At 35.2% G+C, this 10,477-nt stretch overlaps 1 protein-coding gene across 1 annotated transcript; it reads right to left on the bottom strand.

The window, feature by feature from the left end:
- Positions 1–8,616: 8,616 nt before the first annotated feature.
- LOC138883183 (subtilisin-like protease SBT3.14) lies at positions 8,617–9,547 on the bottom strand. The gene is made up of 2 exons (XM_070163847.1): positions 9,260–9,547; positions 8,617–8,823 (listed from the first exon to the last, which is right to left on the bottom strand). Exons 1-2 carry the CDS (start codon positions 9,545–9,547, stop codon positions 8,617–8,619), a joined length of 495 nt encoding a protein of 164 aa, XP_070019948.1.
- Positions 9,548–10,477: the final 930 nt, after the last annotated feature.

Raw genomic sequence — 10,477 nt, 5'->3', positions numbered from 1 at the left:
CCACTCCAAAGCTGATCCGCTTAAACTTTGACTGAAGTAAGCCATCAATAATTTGTCTTTTCCCCCAGCTCCTCGCATCTTGCTGTAGAAACCCCTTAAGTGGGCTACTGGTTCGTCGTGCCCATTGTATAGGTCAAATTTAGGCATCTTGAAGCCAACTGGTAATTGTACATTTGGGAACAAGCACAAATCCTTGTATGCTACACTGACTTGCCCACCTAACCCTCGCATGTCTCGGAAATATTGTTCTAGACTTTTGACCTTCCTGAACATCTCTTCTTGTTCAGCATTTTTGGCTGGCTTGTCACTTTCGGTTGGGAGGTCAAAACGAGGAGTAGTTGAATGGATTTCGGAGGCTTTGAGGGTGGGCTCCGGGGGGTAATATTGGGTGTCCTGGGCCTGGAATGTAGGCTCACTAGGAGATTTGTGGAATGTAGCCGGGGGAGGTGCTACGAAAACAGAAGTCACAGGTGGAGGAAAGTATGAAACTGGTTTCGGAGGTGGAGACTGCGGTGTCTGAGAGGTGGTTCCTCGGTAGTGTTGGTAAATGGGGAAATTTGGGGATAATTCAGTGGTAATATTATCCTGAGTTTGGGTCATTGATGGAGCAGGGTTAGTTGGGTAAGATGGGGGTAGCTGTCCTGTAGACCAGGCTTGGTACATCTCAGCCATTTGCTGCTTGAGTTTAAACATCTCTTCTTTCATTTTCCCGACATCCATCTCCTCTAGCTCAATACCTGTGTCAACATCTGGGATAGACATACTTTCGGGTATTGGTCCTTTTGATCTCGTGTGATAATGATAATATGCCAGTATACTCTTTAGAAGAAACTAACTGCTTGAATTCTGAAAATGAACAAACTTGTTAGTTTTGAGAATTTAACACATATATAATTACACGTTGAGATGCAATGCTCCTAGACAAATATCCCCTTTCTATTATGCATTTGCTCGACTGCTTGTGTCGTCCCAGCTTTCTTGAAAATTTTATTCACTTTTATTTTATTCTATTTTCTTATATATATTTTATTGTGGTGGTCGAATCTTATAGAGATTGCCTACGTATCATGCCCCCGCATGAATCAGACCTTGCGTAGTTCGGACCAGTAAAAGATAAGCAATACTAATCATTTTTTTTTCAATTTTCATATTGGGTTTCAAAGGTTTAAAAATGACCTGCAAACTTGAAAATCAAACGACCCACATATTATAATCAAAAGTTTTACAAACTCCAAAACAAACGGCCAGCTTCCTTTCTCCATTTGACAAATGCAACCAAACGGTTATTTTTGCAAATGTGGCCCCTTCCAAATTTTGAGGCCGGAGAGGATTATTTTATGACACTTTACACACTTGTCCATTCTTTTACGAAAATAGCCTTTCGACAACTGAAAGATACTCTGAGGCTATTTCGGCAAGAACGGTTTAAGACGCGGCCGAAGCTAGCTCGGCTTATTATGACAAAATTCAAACGGTATTCACCTAACCGCTGACTCTTTGTTTTTTTTTTCAAATTACAATAAAAACCAGGTGTTGCAACACGGCCCTTCAGCGCCTTGGGGACGAAGATTTTTTAAGGCTGTGTGGGTCAACTGGACCAAATTTTTAAAAAATGACCCAAAGGTGGTTGTTTATGCAAAGTCAGCCTTCCGGCGTCCCTTTCGGGAACATTCGGCTATGCCTTGATAAAACAGCGTCACCCGACTTCTTTATGACAAAATTAAAATTTGACATATTTTTTTTTGGCTATTTTTTAGCAAAAGGGGAGGCTGGACACTGCCCGACTTATTTATGACAAAATTAAAATTTTGACACGTTTTTATTTATTTATTGGTTTTTGGCTTATTTTAGCAAAAAGGGGGTTGGACCCGATGAGGGTTGCCTACGTATCTCACATCCGGTGAGAATCAAACCAGCGTAGTTCGGGCTAATTAACCGAACTATTTTAAAACAAGATTTTTTTTCTTTTTCAGCAACAAATAACAAAACCACTTTCAAAGCACGACTCTTTTCATTTTCATTTTGAATTTTTCAGAAAAAATAAATAAAACTATTTTAAAAGTAAGACTCTTTTTCATTGTCATTTTCAGGGGAAGACAAATTATTTTCCTTTTTATATAGTTTTTTTATATATATATTTTTTTTTAAAAAAATAAGACAGAACAACGACTTTTTTTTTCTTTGCTTTTAGTAAAACAAACTAATAAAATATTTTTTTTCATTTTCTCGAAATTTCGGTAGAGGTTTGACAATATTTAGGCATTGAGTTTTTTTTTTCAAAAATAAACAATCAATTCCCTAACCGCTATTTCTTTTTTCATTTCAAAATATTGTTCTTGATATTCAAAAGTCAGTCAACACACAAGTCCGAATCAAATAAATGCGCAAGTAGGAGCAAGTAAGATGCATCAGGATGGTCATTTTCATTTTTGGTACACCTGTCCTAGACAGACCCAACCCCTATGTTGAGCCTCCAAAGTCAAATGCACGTGATGCAAACAAACGTTCCTACTAGGGATCCGGCATGTAGCTGAGTTATTCTAAGTGAAAAACCTGAGGCATATTGTTCTAACCCTGGCTTACCCAAGTGGACAGCTTGAGCCGAAATGGGGGCAACGTACCGGGAGCACGAAAGTCTGCCCGGCCTAGTTACTTGTCCCAACTTCGTCTTATTTGGTATGACTTCTAACAGAAAGGTGGGCCACGCGCACGTGTACACCATAAATTTAGAAGACTCAGAAAGAAGAAGGGTTTCGTAGCAGTTTTATATACACAATTCAGATAATATTAAAGCGGTAAAAGCATCATTTAGCACATTAAGCATATATCATGTAAAAATCAGATAATAAATAAAGCCAACTATAACAGTTATTTTAAGCTCGAATTCTTGAACCCTGAACCAGTGGTTCTGGGTCTAGTCCCCAGCAGAGTCGCCAGAGCTGTCACACCTCCTTTTTACATACCCGCGAGGGTACAAGGGAGTTTTTTCCAATTAAAGGACAATCGAAACGGGATTCGTTTATTTATTTCAGAGTCGCCACTTGGGAGATTTAGGGTGTCCCAAGTCACCAATTTTAATCCCGAATCGAGGAAAAGAATGACTCCATATTACAGTCTGCGCACCAGAAATCCGGATAAGGAATTCTGTTAACCCGGGAGAAGGTGTTAGGCATTCCCGAGTTCCGTGGTTCTAGCACGGTCGCTCAACTGTTATATTCGGCTTGATTATCTGATTTTATACAAATATGAACTTATGTGCAAAATTTTATCTTTTTACCGCTTTCTTACTTATTGTTATTATTTTACGAGAATTGCAACGTCGTGGAAACATATCTCGAACCACGTTACATCAATGCACCCGTAGTTGTTTGGCATATCTCGACTCGGTTGAGATTTGGATTTGGGTCACATAAATGTGCACCCGAGTTAAGGAAAATAAATTATTAAAGGCGCGCCTAAAGCAACTAGCGTCTTGTTATTTTGGGGAAGGCCGTAAAATTCGCTAAACGGCCTGTCCTCGAATTCTAAGTATTTTAATATATACATTTAGAGGGCCCCGCAGCTTGTGCATTTTTTGTTTGTCGAGGCTCGTCTCATTCATTATTAAAAAGAATTTGCAATGTCATGGAAATACATCTCAGACCACGTCACAATCAATGTACCCGTGATTAGAGACACATTTCGATTTCGTTGAGATTTGGATTTGGGTCACATAAATGTGCACCCGAGTTTAAGGAGATAACATTATTAAATACGCGCCTAAAGCGACTAGCGCAGGGTTATTTTGAGAAAAGGCCGTGAAGTTCGCTAAGCGGCCGATCCCGAGTTCTAAGTAATTAACACATACATTTGTGAGGGCCCCGCAATCTATATATTTTACTAGGCGAGACTCATCTCATTTATTTTAAATGGACAAATCCTAAAGCGACTACATCTTTTCTATTAAAATTAGTCTCTAAAATAAATAAAGAAAATCCTAATTAATTACGAGCTTTTTTTTATTTAAGAAAGCATGGCATACTAATTGCTATATTAATACAAATATTGATGAACAAGAATTTTACTAAAAAAATTCGAAATTATAAATAAAATAAAAATTTGACAACTAATATTCAAAAGAATCAAATATAGTTAGATTGAAGCTCGCATTGTTATATATATAAAAAAAACTATTGGAATTAATTATTCACAACCATTTGAAACTGGATTTAACCATAATACTAAAGCTTAATAGAAAGTTTATTAGACTTAAACGTTCTTCTAATTTTGTTTGAACTCAAATCAAGCCTTAATACCTAATTCACGAAATTTAGTTCAAATTCATGCCTTAGCTAAATTTAAGTACTTGTTCACAATTAACCTACTGTTGATAATCTTAGAACCTTCATAGCTAGTGAATTAACCCGTTTTGCCAAGCCGATTCATTAAAGACTAACTTATGTTATTTTCTCTTATTCCAATTATTATTCAATAATACATAAAATAGCCTAAATACAATCAATAAAAGGAACAGAGAAAAAGCGAAATTAAAACTTCAAAATTCGATTCTTCATATGTATTCATGCTTCCACATTTTTAGCTTGCAATAACTAGTATTACATTCGTGTACCTGGTATTGGAAAACAAGAGAAGATGAAGCTGAGAAGCAGCAACAGTAGTAACAATGTAGCACAACAACGACAGTCCAGCAACACAGGAATAGACCAGTAACAGTAGGAATAGTAGAAAACCCAGGAGACTATAAACGACTCCAAGTATAGAGAAGAAGTAAAAGGCAGGAAGGTTCTGACTATTTCAGATCTTAAGCGAGGCAATGAAACAGTAACTATTCTTTTTCAACTTCAAAACTCTCCAAAATGAATTCTGCCCCTGTATATTCAGTGTATCCAGAATGTATATCGGGTGTATACTTCTCACTCCGCCCCCTCTTTTTTTCTTCTCTCTATCTAGTTTTTCCTCTTTTTTTTCCACCCCTTCTTCCTAAATTTTCTCTTCTATTTATAGCAAAATTTTCGAAATTTTCAGATTTGTTTTTTTATTATTTTATTATTTTTTTAATTAAAAGAAATCCCACTTACAAATTGCTTTTATTTTTTTAGAAAAAGAAATCCCACCTTTATTTACTTTTATTTTTAAAATTCCAACTTTAATTACTTTATCTTATTTAAAATCCCACTTTTTATTTTTTTAAAAGAGAATCTCACTTTATTTAACTTTTCTTTAAAAAACAAACCACTATCTTTTCTTTTTCTTTTAAAAATGCTACTTTCAATTACTTTAAATTTTTTAAATTTTCAGATACCTTTATATTTATTTTTTAATTCCAACCTTATTTTACTTTTAAATTTTTTAAAACTTTTTACTTTTTTTTTAAAATTTTCTACATTCTTTTACTTTTTTTTTAAAATCATTCCCGAAATTATTATATATGTTTTTTTAAAAAAAATAAAAAAAAATAAAATAAAATATTTTCGGATTTTTTTTATATATAAAAAAAAACAAAAAATAAAACTATTAATAGTGATAATTCACCTTTTATTTTTTATTTTTTTGGTTTTGTTTTGTGTTGGACAAAAATGAAGATGGGGTGTTGGGTTAATGGAGCGGACCGGGTCGACCCGGTTTGAAACGGACCGGGTCATGGGGAAAGTTGGGCAATTATTTGGGCCTGTGGTTTGAAATTGAAGAAGTGGCCCAATCCGATTTTTCTTTGTATTTTTGTTCTCTTTTCTTCTTTTATTTTTCTAAAACTAAATTATAAAAGTACTTAAATTATTATTAAGAACTAAATTAAGTTATAAAAGCGCAAATTAACTTCCAATAATAATTAACGCACAATTAAGTAATAATTAAGCATAAAATTGTTCATTTGGACATTAAATGCTAAAAATGCAAAAGATGCCTATTTTTGTATTTTTTTATTAATTTAACAAATAAACATGCATAGACAAACATACAAATAGTTACACAAAATATCACAAAAATTGCACACCAAGAAAAATTATTTTATTTTTTGAATTTTTTAGGAGTAATTCTCATATAGGGCAAAAATCACGTGCTTACACTAACCGTTAAAAATGATCCCAGGTGGCTGTTCTTGCAAAAACAGCCTTCCGACGCCCTTTTGGGGACATTCGGATTATTTTAAACAAGAATGACATCACCCGACTTATTTGTGACACAAATCAAAATTTTGTTATTTTTGGGCTATTCTTGCAAAAAGGGAAAGTTGGACCCGATGAGGGTTGCCTACGTATCCCACCTTCGGTGAGAATCAAACTGGCATAGTTCGGGCAAATAAAACTATTTTTGAAAACAAAACTCTTTTTTTTCATTTCATTTTCTCAAAAAAAAAAAAAAATCGACGGAGTTTCAGTACTATTTGGACATTGGTTTTTTCAAAATAGGTGACTAACTCACTCAACCCTTATACTGCTATTTTCTTTTCCAACTTTTCTCTCATCATTCAAAAGTCGGCCAGCATGCGAACCCAAAGCAAATAAATGCACAAGTAGCATGTAAAATATGCGTCAGTATGGTCTTTTTAATATGGGTACACCTATCCTAGACGGACCCAACCCCTGTGTTGAGTCCCCAAAGTCAGATGCATGTGATGCAAACAAGCGTTCCTACTAGGGATCCGACATGAGGCTTTGTTATACTAGGTTTAAAACCCTAGGTGTATTGTTCTAGACCCGGCTTACCCGAGCAGACAGCTCGAGCCGGGGGGGGGGGGCAGCGTACAGGGAATACAGAAGCTTCACCAGTTTTGCAACTTGTCCAAACCTCGCTCTAAAATTGGGATATGACTCTAATAGAAAAGAAGTCACACGAAGTGCACACTTCCCAGATGATTTATAAGACTCAGAGAGAAAAGGGTTTCGTAACAATTTTATATACAATTCAAGCAATATCAAAGCGGTAAAAAGCAACAATTAGCACATTAGGTTCAAATACATAAAAATCAGATAATAAATAAAAGCCAACTATAATAGTTATTCCAAGCTCTAATTCTGAACCCTGAACCAGAGATTCTAGGTTCGGTCCCTAGTGGAGTCGCCAGAGCTGTCTCACCTCCTTTTTACTACACCCCTTGGAAGGGTGTATAAGGAAATTTTTTCCAACTTAAAGTGACAATTGAAACGGGATTAATTTATTTAAAATTCAGAGTCGCCACTTAGGATAATTATGGTGTCATAAGTCACCGGTTCAAGTCACAAATTGAGGAAAAGATTGACTCTGTATTACAGTCTGCGAACACAGAAATCCGGGTAAGGAATTCTGTTAACCCGGGAGAAGGTGTTAGGCATTCCCGAGTTCCGTGATTCTAGCACGGTCGCTCAACTGTTATAATTGGCCTATTATCTAATTTTAGTGCACTTTTAAACCTATGTGCATTTCAACCTTAAAACACTTTGAATTATTTTAAGGAAGATTTCAACGTTATACAAAACACGCCTTTGGATCACGCCACATGAAATGCACCCGCGATCCGCGACGTATTTTATTTAATGTTGTTGAGATTTGGATTTTGGTCACATGAAATGCATACCCGAGTTTAGGAAGGTAATTTAAAATTACGCGCCAAAAGCAGCTACGCATTTTCATCTTTGCGAGGGCTATAGAAAATTCGCTAAATGGCACGCCTCGGGTTCTAAGGATAGAAATATTAATTAAATGAGGGCCATGCATTTTTAGATTGTATTGGGTGCGGCATGCCTCGTTTCATTTCTAACCAAAAGCAATTAACTCATGAGGGCCGTAAACTATATTCTATTTAATGGCGCACCTCGAAACTACTTTAAGATTCTGATTAATTAAGCATTAAAGAAATGGAGATTTGTTCAAATTAGGTGAATGAGCCTTGGTCAATACGTACTAGTAACCAGAAAACGGGGCAGAAGGGCGCGAAAAAAGATCCAAGTCCTATTCACAAGTATTTGGGCCCAAGGTGATCCTAATTTTAGAGCCCTGGAGCTACCACAAACGGGACTCAACATCAAGCCTTCATAGCGTACAAGTAGTGATTGAATTAGCAAAAGATCGAAGTAACTCCAAATAGCCAGTCACGGAACCACCACATGCACAACAACTTTAATTCATCCTTTAATTGACCAATGGATAATCATATGAAGCTTTAACAATGCCATGATTGAGAAAACAATTAGGGGTCCAATTCTTGAGAAACTATATAGGATATGATTCTAAATTTTCAAAGCCCTAAATTAACTTGAAATGCTGATATTTAAACCTTAATTAAACCTCACGTTGACAAAACTTGTAGAATTTAAAATCATGATCTTAAAACAACCAAATCTGCTCAATTGACATGCAAGCGACAGTAGACAACCAGTGAATCATTTCAACATAACTAAGCTAACTTGAATTTCCTCTAATACTGACAATCACCGAACCAGTAAATTAGAATCTGGTTCTCCCATGAATTCCAGAAAATCATAATAAAGCTTTCAACATAATCATTGGACATTTTAAACTCATTCAGGAGCAAATGTAAACACAGAACATGCTTGCAAAATACTTCGAACCATACAGATCTCAAATAAGAATCATACATACATTTCCAAAGGTTATAGCTTAGATAAAAATATTATCTACTTAAATGCATAAGATATTACCAGTAGTCACAAGTGCGGATTTGATTGCTGCAGGAGACCAATTAGGATGTGCAACTTTGAGGAGTGCAACAATTCCTGAGACGTGAGGGGTTGCCATAGATGTTCCTGACTGAAGTTTGAATCCATTGTCTCCAGAGCGAGGAATAAATGATGCGAGTATATTTACACCAGGAGCAGCAACATCGGGCTACAACAATATTCGGTAAATTAAACTTATAAATAGGAAATAATTAAAGAAAACAATTAAACATAGAAATGGTTATATTAAGACTTAAGAGACCCTTGTTGACGTATATTCTTTGAGAGCAGTTTTCATGTCAAAACAATGTATATTTATATATTTACCTTCAGAATTTCTGGGGTAAAGGAATTTGGGCCTCTTGATGAGAACTTAGGCACCTTTAGGACTGCCTTCTACCCTCAAGAACTTCAGATCGGCCCAACTTAATCATATGATCTTGGTTACTGTTGCAAACAGAAAAAGTCATTGCGCGGTTATATAACAACTAAAGGTGCTTTGATAAGATATATACAAGTCATTTACTAATTTCTTTTTCTATAGAATATTTGATGTAATGCTTATTTTCAGGACCCAAGAAGTCATACAAAGATCGATAAAAAACAGGAAGAAGAAAAAAAGAAGGAGAAGGAGAAATATTATATGCATACTTCGATTTACAATTTATAAAATAATCAACAATTTGGTTTCCTTGCTCGAAATCAACGGCAATAAATGGTATAGGGACAGCAAAAGTTTGATTGAAGTCTTCGATTCCATCAAGAGGGGGCATAGCATAAATAAAAGCCGAAACTCCTGTATTATTTAGTGCTATCAAATATCCAAAAATATCCGCTTTAGTTTGCGAGAAAAGCATGACAATTTTTCCTTTCACTTCATTGGCAATAGACATGAAGTCTTTAGGACTGCAAATGGAAAATGAAATTGTTAACAAAATTAAATAATCAAAAGGTAAAATGGTAAGGGCTTAGTACTTGTAATCTGTATTATTGTATGATAAAATATACATTTCACTTACTTTGTTATATAGCCGAAAGACCAAAGGAGCAAAGCCACTCCTTCCCTTCCCTTTAATAAGTCCTTGACCCTACAATCACTCAAATTATTTTAAATGTCCATACTAGTAAGTACAAGAAAAAACTGAAAAAGTAATAATCAATTTAGTGACCAAAGTTTTAACTGATGAAAATAACAATAACTATTATGGGTCTATCCCAAGCAAGATAGAGTAGGTTATATGAGTTCTTGTTATTCATGATGCAACAAATGAACAAAACTCCTCCCAAGGACGGACAATATCATATAAAAAAATTATTTCGCTAGCATTATAGAAGTTCTCTGCCTATACTTTTTACTAGCATATAAATCTCTAGCACATACACATTCATATACACAAAGACATTATTTGACAAATCTACCTGTATGATTAAAGATTAATCTCACAATTGATGTTGCTTATATAGATACTTTTCTTCTTTTGTGCCCTATTTCACGCTAAGTTTGAATAGATTCCAAAAGTTATAGGTTCGATACAACTTTCTTTCATATTTTAAGCCTATCTCATCCCATTTTAACACTTACACTAAAAATGATAAAAGTTTTAACATAACAGAAAAGCCTTACTAATATTGTCTTGTTGTTGCCAAGTGTTAAAGGAGTAACAATTTGTGTATCGTCGTTGCTAGCAGCAACCGTAATAAGCCATGGAGAAGTATTGACGATTGTGTTTGAGTTAGGTCCATTATTTCCTCCACCAGCAACAACAGATATGCCATGGGATACTGCATGAAAAGATCCTATGCCCAATATACTTTCAGCATGA

This window comes from Nicotiana sylvestris, chromosome 12 (assembly GCF_000393655.2).
Source record: "Nicotiana sylvestris chromosome 12, ASM39365v2, whole genome shotgun sequence".
Classification (NCBI taxonomy): domain Eukaryota; kingdom Viridiplantae; phylum Streptophyta; class Magnoliopsida; order Solanales; family Solanaceae; genus Nicotiana; species Nicotiana sylvestris.
The sequence above is the reverse complement of the archived record's forward strand: the minus strand, read 5'-3'. Positions and strand labels throughout refer to the sequence as shown.

Excerpts from the sequence above, each read along its gene's own strand:
- LOC138883183 (XM_070163847.1), bottom strand. The coding sequence starts at position 9,547 with ATGTCTATTGCCAATGAAGTGAAAGGAAAAATTGTCATGCTTTTCTCG. Across the intron at positions 8,824-9,259 it reads CTTCTTTTTTTCTTCTTCCT|CCCGATGTTGCTGCTCCTGG; the intron begins GTTTTTTATCGA and ends ATATTGTTGTAG.